General features: G+C 37.1%; 3 protein-coding genes across 5 annotated transcripts; 2 read left to right on the top strand and 1 right to left on the bottom strand.

The window, feature by feature from the left end:
* The first annotated feature begins 264 nt into the window (after positions 1 to 264).
* On the top strand, positions 265 to 8,173 carry LOC117296405 (yrdC domain-containing protein, mitochondrial-like). Its single transcript, XM_033779308.1, has 5 exons — positions 265 to 457; positions 1,964 to 2,159; positions 5,303 to 5,537; positions 6,021 to 6,157; positions 6,863 to 8,173. Exons 1-5 carry the CDS (start codon positions 310 to 312, stop codon positions 6,921 to 6,923), a joined length of 777 nt encoding a protein of 258 aa, XP_033635199.1. The 5' UTR covers positions 265 to 309; the 3' UTR covers positions 6,924 to 8,173.
* A 100-nt stretch (positions 8,174 to 8,273) lies between these two features.
* LOC117296406 (protein D2-like) lies at positions 8,274 to 12,008 on the bottom strand. 3 transcript variants are annotated; one of them, XM_033779309.1, is made up of 4 exons: positions 11,805 to 12,008; positions 10,837 to 10,973; positions 9,534 to 9,738; positions 8,274 to 9,343 (listed from the first exon to the last, which is right to left on the bottom strand). In XM_033779309.1, the coding sequence occupies exons 2-4, from the start codon at positions 10,951 to 10,953 to the stop codon at positions 9,084 to 9,086; spliced, it is 582 nt and encodes a 193-aa protein (XP_033635200.1). In that variant the 5' UTR covers positions 10,954 to 10,973; positions 11,805 to 12,008; the 3' UTR covers positions 8,274 to 9,083. The 3 variants fall into 3 exon arrangements, with proteins under 3 accessions (XP_033635200.1, XP_033635202.1, XP_033635201.1); XM_033779311.1 differs by lacking the exon at positions 11,805 to 12,008 and adding an exon at positions 11,731 to 11,781; XM_033779310.1 differs by lacking the exon at positions 11,805 to 12,008 and adding an exon at positions 11,538 to 11,620.
* A 2,423-nt stretch (positions 12,009 to 14,431) lies between these two features.
* On the top strand, positions 14,432 to 17,717 carry LOC117296404 (5'-nucleotidase domain-containing protein 1-like). The gene is made up of 3 exons (XM_033779307.1): positions 14,432 to 14,618; positions 16,451 to 16,703; positions 17,419 to 17,717. The coding sequence occupies exons 1-3, from the start codon at positions 14,472 to 14,474 to the stop codon at positions 17,508 to 17,510; spliced, it is 492 nt and encodes a 163-aa protein (XP_033635198.1). The 5' UTR covers positions 14,432 to 14,471; the 3' UTR covers positions 17,511 to 17,717.
* Positions 17,718 to 18,467: the final 750 nt, after the last annotated feature.

Here is an 18,467-nt window from a genome sequence, read left to right as displayed (position 1 = left end):
ATTGCCTCATAAACCACAAAAACCACACACTGAATTTGGACCATGCAGCTGGTGGTGCATTCCTTCACTCCATATATGGAATATACATGACCTTATTTGGCAACCGAAGAAACTCATAATGAGGTCACTGCATTCATTGGACAAAAGTCAGTGAAACACCACGGCAAAAAGACCACGCCTACATTTACATAAACTTTACATAAAAACTTCCAGGAAAATTGAGTGCTAGAGGGCGCTATGTAGCATAAGCGGTAAACTAACAAACAAAATGGCAGCCTCCATGATGCAACATACCGAGGAAATGTGACAATGACTCAAAACCATTGTAATCTGTTTTCTGACATGTTTATTAAACACAGTAAACACATTTATCAGACATTTTACAGATTGCGTATCTCATCTACCCATCGGAGGAGTTCGACTGTCGCTAGAATGGCTCGAATCGTCGAAATTAAAGGTAACAAATCTTGAAATTAAAATTTGAAAAACTAAAACTAATAAAAGTAATCAGTACAGTACAGTGAGTTACACTTACACACAGTTAGTTACAAATGTACTTCTATTCTAGAAACTAAAGTCTTATAGTTTCTAGAAGTAGGTTACAGTAGTGCATGATTTATTAAGATAACTTTCCATATGGCGCCACCACTTTTTCACTTGTTTTTACAAAAAGGGATATCTCATTAATGAATATATACATGTATGATTTATTCTCTGTCTCTGTTCATTGATTGTAGTTGCGATAACGTAACCATCCATCCGTGTTCCTAGAATTTGTGTCATGATTTTCGAAAGTGGTAAAAATGGAGCAAATCTAATGACTAGCTGTAGAAATTGTATGTTTTTTTAACCATTTCGCCTTTTTCACACGAGTATGCTTCGTAACCCTCCGGCTACACCGTTGGCAGGAGGGTTACGTTATCGCAACTTTGTACATGGTTGCGATAACAACCCCAGTTATTAGTACTGCTGGTGGTAGAGTTTGCTTTAAAAAATAACACTTCAGAACAGTGTGTTCTTATTTTTACCAAAAGGGAATGCTGAAATCTCATTGAGGTAAATTAGATACTTTATTATTTCATATCGAATGAAAAAGTGGTGGAAACTTTCTTGAAAAAGCTATCTGTAAAAATTTATAACAAGTAAAAAATTTGCAAAAAAGTGAGCCATGCACTATATATATGCACCAAAAACTCTGTTTTTGCACAGCAAGATTTGTCTGCAAATCCACTGCATACAGGCTTCATCATTAATTGTCACATACATGTACGATTTTTTTTTTAATCAAAAGTAGTTAAGATTTAAAGGAACACGTTGCCTTGGATCTGACGAGTTGGTCTTTCAAAAGCGTTTGTAACCGTTTGTTATAAAATGCATATGGGTAGAAAGATGTTGTAAAAGTAGAATACAATGATCCACACAAACATGCCTTTAAATTGCACGGTTTTCCTTTTACCTCGTCGACGAACACGGTCGGCCATTTATGGGAGTCAAATAAATGGCCGACCGTGTTAGTTCGCACAGTAAAAGGAAAACCAAGCAATTTTGAGGCAAATTTGTGTGGATCATTGTATTCTACTTTTAAGACATCTTTCCAACCATATGCATTTTTAAAAAAACGGTTACAAACACTTTTTATAGACCAACTCGTCTGGTCCAAGGCAACGTGTTCCTTTAACATATGTTATTTATTTTGTTCCAAATTTAAAAGTCACTGTACACAACAATGCCGTAGGTACTCCTAGAACTATTTCCGAAACCGAAATAGTTCTAGGAGTATGTCGTAGGGACACTTATATAAGTTGAGGTGATTAAGGCCAACTTGTAGGAGTACAGGAATATAAATAGTGAGAGAGATTAAATCTGTTCCAATTTTTTCACAACTTCCTGTTTATAATACCCCCCTAGCAGAGTGTTCCAATGTGTTACAACTTTGTCTTGACTGAGTGTCTTTATTTTACAGACAACCAGAATGCTGTATCCACAGCGGTTACCAGTCTTAAAGCCGGTAACGTTATAGCCGTTCCGACAGACACCATTTATGGGGTAGCTGCACTGGCTCAGTCTACAGCATCTGTTCAACAACTTTATACCATAAAGAGAAGAAATGGACAAAATCCTGTGGCTATTTGTGTGGGTGATGTTGAAGATCTTCAGAGGTATTGAACATATATGCTTTGGTATTAAAATAGTTTTTAAAATGCTGGATTTTACAATTGTTTAATTAAAAATAATAAAAATGGCACCACTAAACATCTATAAAGTTTAAATTATATCATACTTCTGGTGATTTAATGGCAAATGATAAAGTACATTTGGTTTGGTCTTTTGAGAGTTACATTATTTCTAAATATGATATAAATAATATTTCCATATAAAATCTCTAAATATAATATCTCCTCAGGCTGAGACTAGCTGTAAAAATAACATTTGGTTCTCACATCCTAGTAACAAAATCAAGGCACTTCACAACATTATTATCCCCGTTTATCAGGCACATACAACCTCAAATTACTTTTATTATCAGCTGTCCTCAACAAATGGGTAAATCCAGCAAAATACCAGCGAAGCCTTCACACAGTGACTAGACCATCATAACTTGAGTTTGATGCACTTGACCCCTCAACCAAGACATGCCCTTGACCCCTCAAACCTCATGTTGTTTTATTATTATTTTCCCAACCGGAGAAAACTACATTTGCATAAAGAGTTGAGCAAAAATACAATGAAAACTTATTGAGTATCTACTGTGACATCATGTAATTTTACAATAAACGTTGAGCCCTTGTAGATGAAGTAACGACCTCCGGGTCATTCCATGTCAGACCAACACACTTTTTTACCTCATGCCTTCCGATTTTGATAAAAATTGCTGTGCTTGTAGGTCCTAATGAGCAATAAATGCACACCAATTTTTAGCCCGATCAAACTTACCATGTGGTCATGGCAGAAACCACTAAAATCTGACATTTTTAGGGTAAAATACCACCTTTTTGGTAAAAATATGTCATAACCATGTCAATTTTTATCACATAAAATTATATGCAAATTTGTTATCAAAATGATGAGAATTGCATGCTCAAATCAATTCTTTTGTAAAAATAAATTTTTAGAAATGTAGGTTACTGTAATCTTTAATATGTTATCGTGACCTTTGGAATCGGAATCCACTAAGAAACAGTTGGGCCCTTCAAAATTTACAACTTTAAGACTATTTTTGTACAAGTCACTGTGATCTTTAATATGTTATCGTGACCTTTGACCCAATTTTTGAAATAACGCATCATTCCAAAAATCAACGAAATGAAAATCACTTGATATAGCATGTCGTCCTCTATCAGAATCAACTAAAAAACAACTGGGCTCTTCAAAATTTGCAACTTTAAGACTATTTTTGTATAGTTGTTAGGTTACAAATAAGTCATATTATAAATAAATAAATACTTTACTAAAACTGTAAATGGTTTGGGATTTTTTATGTTGAGGGCTGATGTGGTCTAACCAGAATCATACTTTAAAATACCAGCAGTAACGCACCCAGGATTTAGTTTGGGTTGTGGGTTGGGGGGGGGGGATATTTCCCAAACAAAATTCTTTCCAAGATGGTAAAAAAAATGTCACCATGCTGCAACTCTGACTTCATCGGAAGGTTAGCATGCCTTTTCGTGTGCTATACAGTTAGCGGCGTTATGAAATGGAAATCGCACAGTTAGCACAAAATCTGCTGCTGAACAGCCCTACCAAAATGGGCCCTGAAGTCAGAGATGCAGCATGGTAAACAAATTGTTCTTGAGGATTTCTCAGAAAGTTCTTATGCATTAATTTGTTGCTCAAGATTCATCATAGGGGGTTAAAGCAAGACTGCATAAGTTTGTGATGATCTACTGAAGAAAGGCAGACAGCTTCTCCATCTCAACTTTGATGTAATCTCTAACTGGGATCACTAATAATCACAGTGGTGCATCCAAAAAAGAGGGGAGGGGGGTGGGTGGGGGACGATGGGTCTAGGGGATTGATCCCAGCCCCTCCAAGGTATCCAATTTGTTTGTTTTATTTGTTTTGATTTCTTTTTTTACAATCTTCGAAAGAAATATTTGGGCCCCACCCCCAAAATAATAAATCCTGGGTGCGTCACTGCTAATAATTTAAAATCTGATTCTGGTTAAACCACATCAGCCATCAACAAGACAAAAATCCCAAACCATGAAGACTTTAAGTAACTTTAAAAAAAGAAGAGTGAGTTTTGTTGGTGGATTTATTGGTGGATTTATTAAGTATATAAATTGACTAATTTGTAACCTAACAACTGTACAAAAATAGTCATAAAATTGTAAATGTTGAATAGCCCAGTTGTTTCTTGGTTGATTGTGATAGAGGAAGACATGCTCTATCAAGTGATTTTTATTTTATTGATTTTTGGAATGGTGCATTGTTTCAAAAATTGGGTCAAAGGTCACGACAACATATTAAAGATCATGTTGACTTGTACAAAAATAGTCATAAAGTTGTAAATTTTGAAGAGCCCAACTGTTTCTTAGAAAGACATGCTCTATTAAGTGATTTTTATTTCGTTGATTTTTGGAATGATACATTATTTTAAAAACTGGGTCAAAGGTCACGATAACATAATAAAGATTACAGTGACTTACATTTCAGAAAATTTATTTTTGACAAAAGAATTTATTTCAGCATGCAATTCTCATCATTTTGATACCAAATTTGCATATGTGTGATGAGAATTGACATGGTTATGACATATTTTTACCAAAAAGGTGGTATTTTACCCTAAAAACGTCCGATTTTAGTGGTTTCTGCCATGACCACACGGTAAGTCCGATCGGGCTAAAAATTGGTGTGCATTCATTTTATTAGGACCTACAAGCACAGCAATTTTTAACAAAGTCAGAAGACATGAGGTAAAAAAGTGCGTTGGTCTGACATGGAATGACCCACATGCCACACTTTCCTATCAATATGTAACAAATCACTGCCACACAGATTGTCACTGCAGATAGTTGAGAACCTTATCTCTTCTGACTGACCCAAATTTCATGGCAATTGAGCATGGCTCATGGCTTCTTCAGACTCAATGAAGTACCTTGAGGGGTAGCTCTACTCTCTACTTGTGTGCCTCAAAATGTCACTGTGGTAGCATACTGAATTATGGGTTGATTGTATAAAGAAGCACACTGATAGCAGTTTAGCTAAAAAACAAAGTTTCAAATCCAACACATTTTTAGATCATCAGTTGATTATTTCATGATGAAATAAGTTTGTATTTGTGTTTGTATTTTTTCCCCAGATGGGGTGAAGTGACGGTCTCCACTGAATTGCTCTCTGACCTTCTACCTGGACCAGTTACACTAGTCTTCAAGAGAAGACCTGAGCTCAATCCAGAGTTGAATTCCTCCACCGAGTTAGTTGGGATTCGTATTCCGGACTGTCCTTTTATTCAAGATGTTGCTCGTGCAGCTGGTTCACCGCTAGCGTTAACCAGTGCTAATGTTAGTGCTGCTGGTAGCACATTATCAATACAGGTATGTACTATCAGTGTGTCACACCAAAACCTTGCAAATTAAATAATGGCTATAACATGTGGCACTTTGGATTTCTTTTTGGAAACAAAAACATTAAGTCTCTAACCTCACAATAAAAATGGTGTAAAATTTTGATGTATATGATACTCTTTCATTCAAAAATTTGAAACGTGATGTCATCAAACATCAAAAACAAGTGGGTATGTTTATTTCAAAGAGGACATTTTTGTGTCAGTCGAAAGGTAACAAATTTAATGCTGTTTTGGTGTTCAGAAATAAATCAAACATTCTCTTAAAATTATAGATCATAGATTTGTACGGTGACATCATCAACAGTTTTGGGTTTTGAAAAAAAATGCACTTGAAACAAAAGTGCCATTTTATACCATTTTAATGTAAGGTTAGGACTTGAAAATGAGTGCATCACAAAACTGAGAGGATCCCAAAAACATTTTTTTGAACACTTTTTGTCTAATCATGTAGGAGTTTCAAGAGCTGTGGCCACAGATTGATGCAGTTTTTGACGGAGGGCGCTTGGGAGACTCAATGGAATCTAGATTGGGATCAACTGTAGTTAATCTCTCTATACCTGGACACTTTACAATCATTAGACCAGGCAGGTAAGTCATCAAGTACATAATAGCCCTCGATGCCCAACCCTAGCAGTGTGCTTATTAAATCAGCAGGGCTGATTAATCTGGTCCAACATGCCACATAACTTTAAGATGATCTTTGGGAAAGTTCAAGTTGTGATCAAAATGAATCTTGGGGAGTCAGGTTTGAACATGTGAGTGCTTAGCTGCAGTTGTCAAGTCAGTAGTTCGATTTGCATTTCCTGAAATGAAATAAGTTCTTTCTAGTCTACAATTTGCAATACAATTATTTGTTATAAAGTTGACGAACATTTCAACAGCATTATTTCAACAGCATTAGAAAAATATATGTTTATACATTGGAAGACTACTAAGGAAAGTCAATAATATTAAAAAGAAAAAATTTACTAGAGTGGGATTCAAACCTGCTATCTCCGGATGAACTGGTGTAAGTGTGGTGCTTGGGTCATGAGAAACAACATCTTGCACGTAAGACTAGGCCCCAATTCATAAAGCTGTTATACAGAAAATACTGCTCAGCAAATTTCTATGGCAAGCAACATTGAGTGGGGCGCCACAACAATGCCAATTTAATGTAATTTTGGCTGGTAACCTGGATCTTCTGCTTAGCAAGTTTTTGTGTTACATACTTTATTAAAATTAGACCTAGACGATTGGGGCAGTATCCTTTTAAATATTGATCATACTGTTTTGATTTGCTTTTTCCCTCAGTGCTCATAAACGGACGGTTGAGATCCTGAGTGCTAAGCATGGCTTGCTGGAAACCAGGTAGCACAGTCCAATTCTGATGACATTCTAAGAATACTTCTGCTATTTATGGATCATGTTATTTTTTACAACATAATCAAAATATGTTATATATTTTTGTACTATCGTTTTAAACTGGGTTTGGGTATTAACACCATTAACTCTTACACTTGGGAAGTTCTTGCAACTCTAGATGGCAGCAGACTATGTTTGCAATTTCATGGCCTTGCTTACTGCGGAATTCTTAGCTTACAATACAGCACATAGAATCTTGGATTGTACAGGAGGGAGTAAGCGCAGAATTCTAGGGAAAGCTGTGATGAGAAATTATAGCCAGGTAAATATATTGCTCTCAGAAATATGCTCATGTTTAGAACTACATAAACAATAAAAATTAACAAGGTAGTCTGCTGTCACCTAGTGTTTTCAAAGGCATTCATTGTTTGAAACCTTGATTTAGAAATATGCGCATATTTAGAACTACAAATAAAATATAAATTAACATGGTAGTCTGCTGTCACCTAGTGTTTTCAAAGGCATTCATTGTTTGAAACCTTGATTTAGAAATATGCGCATATTTAGAACTACAAATACAATATAAATTAACATGGTAGTCTGCGGTCACCTAGTGTTTTCAAAGGCATTCATTGTTTGAAACCTTGATTTAGAAATATGCGCAAGTTTAGAACTACATAAACAATAAAAATTAACATGGTAGTCGGTCTGCTGTCGCCTAGTGTTTTCAAAGGCTTTCATTGTTTGAAACTTTTATTTAGAAATATTAACATTTTCACTTTGAATAGTATATTAGATCTTGTGCTTTCACACAAAAGATCTTTTTCACTAAAAGTTTACTTTGTATACAAACATTATGGGACCATATTGCTGTTAATGACTGTTTTTTTATTTGGGATTGAACAAAGAGAAATTTACTAGAATCACTGACCTCCGGATCAACATCCCATCAATTTTTCTTTTTCAACCCATATTCATTTAAAATTTACCTTGTCAGTTTCCAATGTGGTTTCCAATGTGGTTTCCACTGTTTATTTGTGTGTACAAAACCCATGCGATAAAATGGTTCATTTGAATTACAAGGACAATCTTTAACACAAGCCCAGCATAAAACATCTAGTAAAAACTGCCAACTGCCAAAGGCTAGTGAATACCACTTCTCAACTTGCCCTTTTGGCAACTAAAAGCTGTGAATCCTATGTGTTTTATATGCTCCTATTTCTTCCTTTTCAGATGTGAATAATAAATGTTTAAAATGTGTAACTTTTGAGTGATGGAATTTAACTTCATTTCACCATTACACTGGTGGTGTCCCTTACCTCTAATAGATCAGGATGTTACATTTATGACAATATGTGTAAAATCTGGGCCTCTTGGGCCAAGTAATATGCACAGTTTTTTAGTCATGTGGGCTACTTTACAAAGCCCTATAATTAGCCCAAGACCTGAATCAAAATAATTACACATGCTTACAAGACTGAAATAGGGACATGCCTTAGAGTAGATTGCCAAGGATTCACTGTAATGTTTCATGCGAACAGGGGTTAGCAATTGGGGTAAAGAATCTCTGCACATGACTTGAAAAGCACTGATTCTAAGACCTAGCCGATAGCCGCATTGACAACATAGACTGTAATCCAACATCCCTACACCCTACGAAGTGGCTCCACAAGGTATAAGACCTAGCCGATAGTCGCATTGACAACATAGACTGTAATCCAACATCCCTACATTTGAAGTGGCTCCACAAGGTCTAAGACCCAGCCAATAGCGGCATTGACAACATAGACTGTAATCCAATAACCCTACATTTGAAGTGGCTCCACAAGGTCTAAGATGCAGCCGATAGCCGCATTGACAACATAGACTGTAATCCAACATCCCTACATTTGCAATTAATACGGTATGAACACAACATTAATCTTCTCACATTACTTCTGATACTGTTTTTTTATAAAACAGATTTGACCCAATTAAATAATTTTATGATTGAAATACAAATTCACACAAACAAACAAAATCTGTTATTTTGGAAAAGGGTAATTGACAAAATAAATGTAAGCATTGCAGAAGTAACTAATAGGCCTATACACATGTACTTATAAACCTACAAACCCCATGCAGTGGAATGGTTTCAAGTGGTCAACTCACTGTGAGGATGAGGGGGTCATTACCCCTCTGTGGTACCAGCCTCATCTCTCTTCTTAGCTGCAAATTCAGAAAACTTTGCATACAATTTGGTGACATACTCATCATGCTCAGCTTGAAGGAAGTTGCCTGCCACAGGATTCCCAAGTCCATGACTTTTGGCAAACTCACGAACCTTCCACTTGGCTCTTCCATTAATGTCACAGTTTGGGTAGAAGGGGATTCTCTCTGGGTTGATGAAACCTGGCTGCTTGTAGATGAGGATGACATAGCGATGTAAGCCTGCAATGGAAATGAGTCACACATCAACTGTCTGTTTCATTATAAAAATGAAGTGAGGTGAAAATTTGAGGACCAAGAGACCCAATGTACAAAATGCATTGATAAAGTTTGGTTAAAAATCCTTCGTTGAATATTCCTCAAAGGTTCCTTTGAAGCTGTTCAAAAAGAACACCATGGGGACAAAACCTACCTGTGTCTTTTGGTGGTCCTGCTCCGATATACTCTGATCTAACACTGCCGCTACTGATATCATTGTTAGATACATTCACTACCAGCCAGTGTCGCCACTCACAGAACTTTGGATCAGCCCTGCTTGGTGCATCTGGATCAGTCATTACAACAGTGTAAAGAGCGCCCTCTTCTGTTGGCCAGGTGACAGTTGGCTGATTCTGTATCTGTAGTTTAAATATAAATCAAGCAATAATAGACTTAACAAATCATAATGTAATTTTTGTCGTATCAATGAATCTTAGTGCATACTTGTCTTGTGTGTAACTGGGCTGTTTGATGAAGGTCTTAGGTTGTAGAGGTGTTACAAAAACAGTGTAAATAAATAAATTGTTATTAAAATAATTTAAACAAAATATGAAAAAAGGCAAAATAAACTGATAACGGTTGTAGTGGGTACCTGAGTGGGTACAGACATTGAACTGATAACGGTTGTAGTGGGTACCTGAATGGGTGTACAGACACTGAAATAAACTGATGAAGGTTGTAGTGGGTACCCGAATGGGTGTACAGACACTGAAATAAACTGATGAAGGATGTAGTGGGTACCTGAGTGGGAGTACAGACATTGAAATAAACTGATGAAGGTTGTAGTGGGTACCTGAGTTGGTGTACAGACATTGAATGAAGGTTGTGTTATGAGTGGGGTACCTGAGTGGGTGTACAGACATTGAAATAAACTGATGAAGGTTGTAGTGGGTACCTGAGTTGGTGTACAGACATTGAATGAAGGTTGTGTTATTAGTGGGGTACCTGAGTGGGTGTACAGACATTGAAATAAACTGATGAAGGTTGTAGTGGGTACCTGAGTTGGTGTACAGACATTGAATGAAGGTTGTGTTATGAGTGGGGTACCTGAGTTGGTGTACAGACATTGAACCATAGTGTAAGCCTTACTCTATGATTGAACTGATGAAGGTTGTAGTGGGTACCTGAGTGGGAGTACAGACATTGAAATAAACTGATGAAGGTTGTAGTGGGTACCTGAATGGGTGTACAGACACTGAAATAAACTGATGAAGGTTGTAGTGGGTACCTGAGTGGGTGTACAGACATTGAAATAAACTGATGAAGGTTGTAGTGGGTACCTGAGTTGGTGTACAGACATTGAATGAAGGTTGTGTTATGAGTGGGGTACCTGAGTTGGTGTACAGACATTGAACCATAGAGTAAGCCTCACTCTATGATTGAACTGATGAAGGTTGTAGTGGGTACCTGAGTGGGTGTACAGACATTGAATGAAGGTTGTGTTTTTAGTGGGGTACCTGAGTTGGTGTACAGACATTGCCCATCTGTGCAGTTGCTCCACTATCCCATTTAACTTCTGCTGCAGTTGGGACTGCAACATCAACAACATCCGGAACCACGCCTCCTTCTTCCATTGTAAATATGATGTCTTTTTCTGCAAAAGTGTGAGGAATGTTTTGCATTTAAACTTGCAGTTGCTCGGCCTATATGTTTATTAAAGACAGAGGACACTATTGGTAAATGTCAAAGACCAGTCTTCTCACTTGGTGTATCTCAACATATGCATAAAATAACAAACCTGTGAAAATTTGAGCTCAATCGGTCGTAGAAGTTGCAAGATAATAATGAAAGAAAAAACAACCTTGTCACACGAAGTTGTGTGCTTTCTGATGCTTGATTTCGAGACCTCAAGTTCTAAACTTGAGGTCTCGAAATCAGATTCGTGGAAAATTACTTCTTTCTCGAAAACTACGTCACTTCAGAGGGAGCTGTTGCTCACAATGTTTTATACTATCAACCTCTCCCCATTACTCAGAATCAAGAAAGGTTTTATGGTGATAATTATTTTTGAGTAATTACCAATAAGTGTCCACTGCCTTTAATATTTTATTAATTTTAAATTAAGAATGGATTTAGCTTAGAAAGTAGTAGAAACAGTTGACTGGTATATATGCCAAGGCCGAAATATATACATGTACAACAACACAACTTGTATTACAAGTGGAACGGTATTTTGGCTGGAGATCGCACTCCTGTAAGCATTGAATGATACTGATATTGTGAGTGCTGTTCTTATCTTAGTCTAAATCTACTCTAACTCTGTGTGTGCTGAATGAATGAAGTGAATGAATAATTGAATGCGCGCGCAGCAGGCCTTGGCATTATTATTTGTTAGTTTTATCTCAGAAAACCTGTCTTGAATTGAAGGTTTCTCCTTATTTATGCGCATTTGACTTGAGTACTAAATGAAAAATTGTATACTTACTATTAGTCACTAATTGTGGTTCGGCCCTCAACGGTGAATGTCTTGGGGTTTTCCAGCAGATACAGAAATAAAAGGCAAAAAAATGCAGATAATAAAACGACTCTCTCTCCCCCTCTCTCCTTTTTCTCTGTCGTCTGCAAAAAAAATGTCAGTTTTCGTCTGGTTCCCGATTACGTATTTCTATTCATGTAGCTACATTCCTAGTGTGAGAGCACCAGACTAATATTGACTGGTACCCAGAGCACTGAAGCCTGTATTTCACGTTAATAACAAGTGATGCAGTCTAAGAAAATAACTACACTGCAAAAAAAAAACAGTAACAAAAATGTATTTATTGTGCAGCAGGTCGGAATGCAATTATAACAATCAACAAAACGTGCTTTTCATCTATTCTTTTTCTTCTTCTTCTAGACCACAATGAATTCCTCAGAAAATGGCTCAGTTTTCATGAATATTCAGGGTTTTGATTGTGTTGGCTTCGATTTAGACCACACCTTATGCAAATATAAGTTGGACAACTTCTTTTCGGTAAGGACTTAGAAAAGTTTACACAAGTTTTGAATAGACCTACCGTAGTACAAAACTTTTTTTTTGTAAACTTTCTGAGTAAGCTGAGTTTTTAAAGTTTTACTGTGCGCAATTATCATAAATATTTGTTTGTATTTTTACATGATTAATTTAAAACATAAATAAAAACTGAAAACACTAATTTATGTGTGAAGACTGAACTGAAGGCCATCATAAATTTAATTAAGGGGCATACCCTTTAGAATTATTTTAAATAAAATATTATTAATATTTAGTATAACAAAATATAATACGGGAATAAAAGAGTAGGTGACAATTTCTTAAAATGGCCGTTTAAAACCCCCAGGGTCGTGGTCATGTGATGCAGGCCCGAGCCGAAGGCGATGGCCTTTATCGCATGACCACGACGTCCCTGCAGGGACCAGGGTTTCAAATGGCCAGTTTTAAGAACTCATCACTACTCTTTTCTTCCCATTCATAAATGCCCTTGTTAAAAAGCGAAATAATTTTACAAAAAAAGACATTGCGATACTGAGGAAAAAAACACCTCAGTGAGGTGTTTTTTGAGAATTTTTTGAAGTTTTACGCGCATGTGTATTGCCAGCAGGTGTATACACGCTTGTGTACAAACATATTATGCCCTGTTACTATTAGTAGGACTAGCTATGAATTGCGTTCCCCGTAATTTAAATTGGCGTACATTAGCTTGCGCGCCCCACATCCAAGCCAGCCGGTCATAATTAAAGTTAACAGCTTGAGCTGTGTCTATCAGCCGAAACACCCCAATGTGACACACTCTCCACCAATTAGGAATGGATCGTTCTGGCTTTCCACTAAGCTCCGCCCACCGCGCACGTGAGCAAGACACGTGTACGAGCACTCCCAATGACATTCTGCATGATTCTTCCGCGCGTGCCAAATATACGCGCACGCATGACCGAGTCTGTCCGACCACAATCATTGCTGTGATTGGTCAAATGGGTGAACGTGCACAGTTTGATTGACAGGCCGGATCAGTCCATAGCGAAACTGTCTGGGGTATATATGAATATTTTTTATAACAACAATAATAAAAGTACAGGAATTTGGAAATATGATTGTAAACAGACTGACAGGGCCAGTGGATATCTGGATAATATTGCCAGCACCTGCTTAGTTTTATTTGACCAACCAAACAATATTCAAGCTGTCAATTGTTGTAATAGTTACAAGGTTGGTGACTTGTTGTTTTAAGTTGAAACACAATGGTTTATTGAGTATCTGTAGAACTGGTTGTGTGACATACAATCTGGGCTTACTACTAGCATGAATAAACATGCGTGTAGACTTGTACAAGTCCTTCGTAAGTATTATCACAACATCTTCCCTCTTGAGAACTTTCTAGCAGGGACTACAAACTTTTAAAGGCTACAAACTTTTTTAAACAACTGATGTGGCAAGGTCATCTTAAACCACAAACTTATTTTTGGCTCATGCATATATAGAGTTAAATGATGATGCATTTTTATGATTATATGTTATAATAATAATAATAATATCGAAGTCTTATATAGCGCACGTATCTACCAAACAAGGTACTCCAGGCGCTGAGTATATACAAACTTTCAGAAAGATAGGTTATTGCAGTGATGAATTCTGAGACCCAACTATTTAGCACCATATAAGGGTTTACAAGGTGCTTCAGCGCATACAGCAGCCACAGCTAGGAACACCGGGGCGAACCCCTTCTCTTTTCGAAAAGTGCACTGGGTTCTTTTACATGCGTTACACAACACATGGGACCAGCGGCATTGCGTCCCATCCGAAGGACGAAGCAATGGTTAAGTGTCTTGCTCAAGGACACACGTGTTACGGCTGGAAATTCGAACCCACACCCTGCTAATAAGAAACACCAGAGTTTGAATTTGGTGCTCTTAACCGCTCGGCCACGACACTTCCAAGGAGGAAGAAACCTAAATAAATCACTCATGGGATCAGGCTTACCACCATACTCAGAGTCAAACAGTTTTGAGCTGAGTTACCATATGGTGTTGGGTTTTGTTAGAGTGAGGAAAGATCCTAGTAAATCACTCGTGGGTTAGTTTTTAGTATAATATTTGGCTAATTTTGTTGTTTTAGGTGTTGTATTTTGGTGACAGTATGAGGTCCGATATTCACCCTTGCAGTACCCATGGCAACTGGCAGACTGTCTTTGTGCTGGAAGAGATGGAAGTTGAGGAACTTCTCCCAAATGAAACCTCTGTTGGCATGGCAACAGATCAGAGTGACGGACCAAATACCAGAACAGTAGGTTAAAGCATGGTTTTTATATATCAACTCTCTCTACTAGGGATGTATTGACTAGACAGGAAGGGGGGTGACGCCCCTCCCTCAATTTATATTTCAGTTAGCATTTTAAGATGCAGTTTGTAAGTACATGATAGCATTATCAAGTAGAACAAGGTCTGCAAGACTAAAATTCAAATAAGCAGTTTTTACTTCAAGTGCACTCAGATATCTGCGAAACAATTAGCCTGGAATTGATACATGTCGTTTCTATTTGATGAGATGATGTTTAAGTCTAGCGAAAAATTGTATAGGGAATAAAGCATACATACACTAAGCTTTTTAAGTTCTGTGGAAAAACCTACAAGCTATATATATATTAGGTGGGAATTGAACCCAGCATTTAAGAGAAAATGTCTGAACCTCTAGACCACCAGTTTGAACTACTGTTTGAATCCTGTAATGAGCTTGAAGGCAACAATGAAGATGTAATAATTGCATCAAGGATAAGCACCATGAGAAACTGAGTACAGTTAACAAATAAAAAAAGCTGCCAAGATGCTGTAGTTTGCAAAATACTATGCCTGCATTTTAACAAAGCTGTGCACCGCATTGCTTCAAAATTACCATGCACTATGATGGTTGTCTGTGTTGCTTGGATTCGGATTTTACATGTATTCCTTGGTGGCCTGCTTATTCCCATAAGCTTTTTTGAGATATGGCGGACACAATGCTACAACACTATAAGGTTTGGGTAAATTTGTGCGTATTGACCATAGAAATAGAACGTGTGTTATTCAGTGCAGTGCACATTTTAGGCGATGCGGGAGTTAACACGTAAACCTAATGACCATCAACATGGTGAGCGTGGCATAAGTCGCGCTGCGTGTGACACGCGTATCACGTCCACCATACGTCAAAGCGGCTTATTGGCATGGTCTCATGATCAGGCATGATTAATTGTCTTGTGTTACGGTTCAGTCATCTGCATTAGAATGCAGGGGGGGTTGTTTTGAATTCAATCGGAGTACCCTATGGTGTTTTTTCCCCATAGAACGTGAGAATCACGGTGTAGTTACACTAAAATATGTATTCCTTTGGCAGTTAGCAGTAGGTTATGTGACAATTGCATTAGGGGTAAGGATACTATGTATTCTCAGTGCTTTCTGAATCCCTACTGAGGTTGGATTTGAACCCATAACCCTGATTCTAGATGATCTTTTGATATAAAACCTGATGATAATTCTCCCTGAAGGGTCCAGCCAAGTTGGAATAATTGTATTAGGGATAACTAAACTATGTATTCTCAGTGCTTTCTGAGTCCCTACTCAGGTTGGATTTGAACCCATAACCCTGATTCTAGATGATCTTTTGATATGAAACCTAATGATAATTCTCCCTTAAGGGTCCATCCAATTGGATTAGTTGTATAAGGGATTACTAAACTATGTATTCTCAGTGCTTTCTGAGTCCATACTCAGGTTGGATTTGAACCCATAACCCTGATTCTAGATGATCTTTTGATATGAAACCTAATGATAATTCTCCCTTAAGGGTCCATCCAATTGGATTAGTTGTATAAGGGATTACTAAACTATGTATTCTCAGTGCTTTCTGAATCCCTACTCGGGTTGGATTTTAACCCATAACCCTGATTCTAGATGATCTTTTGATATGAAACCTAATGATAATTCTCCCTGAAGGGTCCGTCCAAGTTGGAATAATTGTATTAGGGATAACTAAACTATGCATTCTCAGTGCTTTCTGAATCCCTACTCGGGTTGGATTTGAACCCATAACCCTGATTCTAGATGATCTTTTGATATGCAATCTAATGAGAATTCTCCCTGCAGGGTCCATCCAAGTTGGAGAGAGAATTCCTTCTGTCCAACCAATGGGGTTCATTCTTTACTGATGAGCTACATGTACCCATAAACAGCACACATACTGAAGAGGACAGTGTTGATAGTACATCCAGTGTTACTAAACCTTGTTGTAACCCCTCAAGTGTAGACAGTGCTAACCCTACAGTGTTGAATACATTTTGGACTGGATTGATGAAGAAACATGCTACAATAGCTGTACCCAGAATAGATTACATGTCAGGTATGCTACAGTACAGGATCATTATAAAAACTACAACACTAATTGTTTCTTGTGTAGTGCTCAAGTCCACCCCTGAAACATTACTCTAGTCACTGGACCATTATGGATGCCATTCTGTAGTGTACATGAAACTATGGCAGGTTACTTTACTTCGAGTGTATCACATAGCTTCAATGTCAGTGCGCCATGATGGTTGCTGGTATTGCTTGGACATGGATTTCACCTAGAACTGTTTCAAGCATCAGGCCTGAATCAAAACGAATGAGCTCAAATCATTGCTTAGTTTTTCTCAATGTGTCTGTATGACGTTTTTATCCCTACAAATGAAATCATTTACCAAATCATGTTATAGACCCAACAATTACAATATACTGATCCACTTTGTTTACATAATCATAAATATTTATTTTACTAGACCTAAGAATTCAAACAATGTATATTATGGTATGAAGTTCTTATAGAAAAAATATATTTCCGCCCTTAAAAATGCCTTGATGAAAATCACATCAAATAAGGTGTTTTTTCTACGCCCCTAAAATTGTGTGTTGATTCTCTGTACCGTATATTCTATTATTAACTCAACTTTTTAAATTGACTTCATAGAATTGTCCTGCAATCAAGTTTTTTATTCTCAAAATAGAACTGAACCGCTTTTGTTGTGTCTCATTTGAAAATAAACATCTCTGACATCATTATTTGTGTGTTTCGTTGACAGATTTCCCAACAGACTACAACTTTGAAACTTTTAAGAGTAGTGACTGGAGAAAAGGCTACCATCCGGGTAAACCTAAAAACACTGCGCCCTAAAATCAGCATCCCTTCACCCAGTGCTTTCACGTGTTTCAAATTAAGGGGCAAATGGAGCCCAATTCGGAGTTGGAGCCTATGGTTTGAAAACAGGCCTATGTACACGTGTTAGCGATTTTAACATAACAAGCTGCCATTAAAGGAACACGTTGCCTTGGATCGGACAAGTTGGTCTATAAAAAGCCTTTGAAACCGTTTGTTATGAAATGCATGTGGTTAGAAAGATGTTTTAAAAGTAGAATACAATAATCCACACAAGTATCACTCAAAATTGCACGGTTTTCCTTTTACGTCGCAAACTAACACAGTCGGCCATTTATGGAAGTCAAAAATTTGACTCCCATAAATGGCCGACCGTGTTAGTCGACGAGGTAAAAGGAAAACCCCGCAATTTCAAGGCGTATTTTTACATTTTACAACATGCATTTATTATACTTTTACAACATCTGTCTACCCATATGCATTTTATAAAAAAAACGGTTACAGAACGCTTTTCAAAGACCAAATCGACCGATCCAAGGCAACGTGTTCCTTTAAGATAAAATTAAAACTGAATTGTCTGAATAGATTTTGCACTACACTATGTAGCACATACATGTAGGGGCATTGACTCCCAATATTGTGCAACCAGAAGATGTGATGATCATGTCAATCAATAAATCCATACCACAATTTTTTTTTTTTTAAAGCAACAAATAATCAAACCTGGATTTTGGGATGGAGGTGTTGAACATATCCAAAACAAGAGAACATATTAGAGAGTAATTTTGAGAGAAAGATGTTAGATTAGAAGCAAGTATAAACTCAAAACAATAATTTAGGATCTACTTGAACAAGAATAAATTAAAATAAAAACATGTGAACTCTAATACAAATCATGAAACATAATTACACAATGTACTATTATACAACTATTAACCCTACCCTTCAATATGTCAAGTAAGATTTAGAATATGT

Source organism: Asterias rubens, chromosome 11 (genome assembly GCF_902459465.1).
Source record: "Asterias rubens chromosome 11, eAstRub1.3, whole genome shotgun sequence".
In the NCBI taxonomy this organism is placed as follows: Eukaryota; Metazoa; Echinodermata; class Asteroidea; order Forcipulatida; family Asteriidae; genus Asterias; species Asterias rubens.
This window is presented reverse-complemented; position numbering and strand designations above follow the sequence as displayed.

Bases quoted from the DNA above. Each gene is read 5' to 3' on its own strand.
- LOC117296405 (XM_033779308.1), top strand. From the start codon at position 310: ATGACTCAAAACCATTGTAATCTGTTTTCTGACATGTTTATTAAACAC. The intron at 458-1,963 runs GTAACAAATCTT...TTTATTTTACAG, and splicing joins TCGAATCGTCGAAATTAAAG to ACAACCAGAATGCTGTATCC. The intron at 6,158-6,862 runs GTAAGTCATCAA...TTTTTCCCTCAG, and splicing joins ACAATCATTAGACCAGGCAG to TGCTCATAAACGGACGGTTG.
- LOC117296406 (XM_033779309.1), bottom strand. From the start codon at position 10,953: ATGGAAGAAGGAGGCGTGGTTCCGGATGTTGTTGATGTTGCAGTCCCA. The intron at 9,739-10,836 runs GTACCCCACTAA...TTTAAACTACAG, and splicing joins ATGTCTGTACACCAACTCAG to ATACAGAATCAGCCAACTGT. The intron at 9,344-9,533 runs GTAGGTTTTGTC...TTTCCATTGCAG, and splicing joins AGGACCACCAAAAGACACAG to GCTTACATCGCTATGTCATC.
- LOC117296404 (XM_033779307.1), top strand. From the start codon at position 14,472: ATGAGGTCCGATATTCACCCTTGCAGTACCCATGGCAACTGGCAGACT. The intron at 14,619-16,450 runs GTAGGTTAAAGC...TTCTCCCTGCAG, and splicing joins ACGGACCAAATACCAGAACA to GGTCCATCCAAGTTGGAGAG. The intron at 16,704-17,418 runs GTATGCTACAGT...TTTCGTTGACAG, and splicing joins CAGAATAGATTACATGTCAG to ATTTCCCAACAGACTACAAC.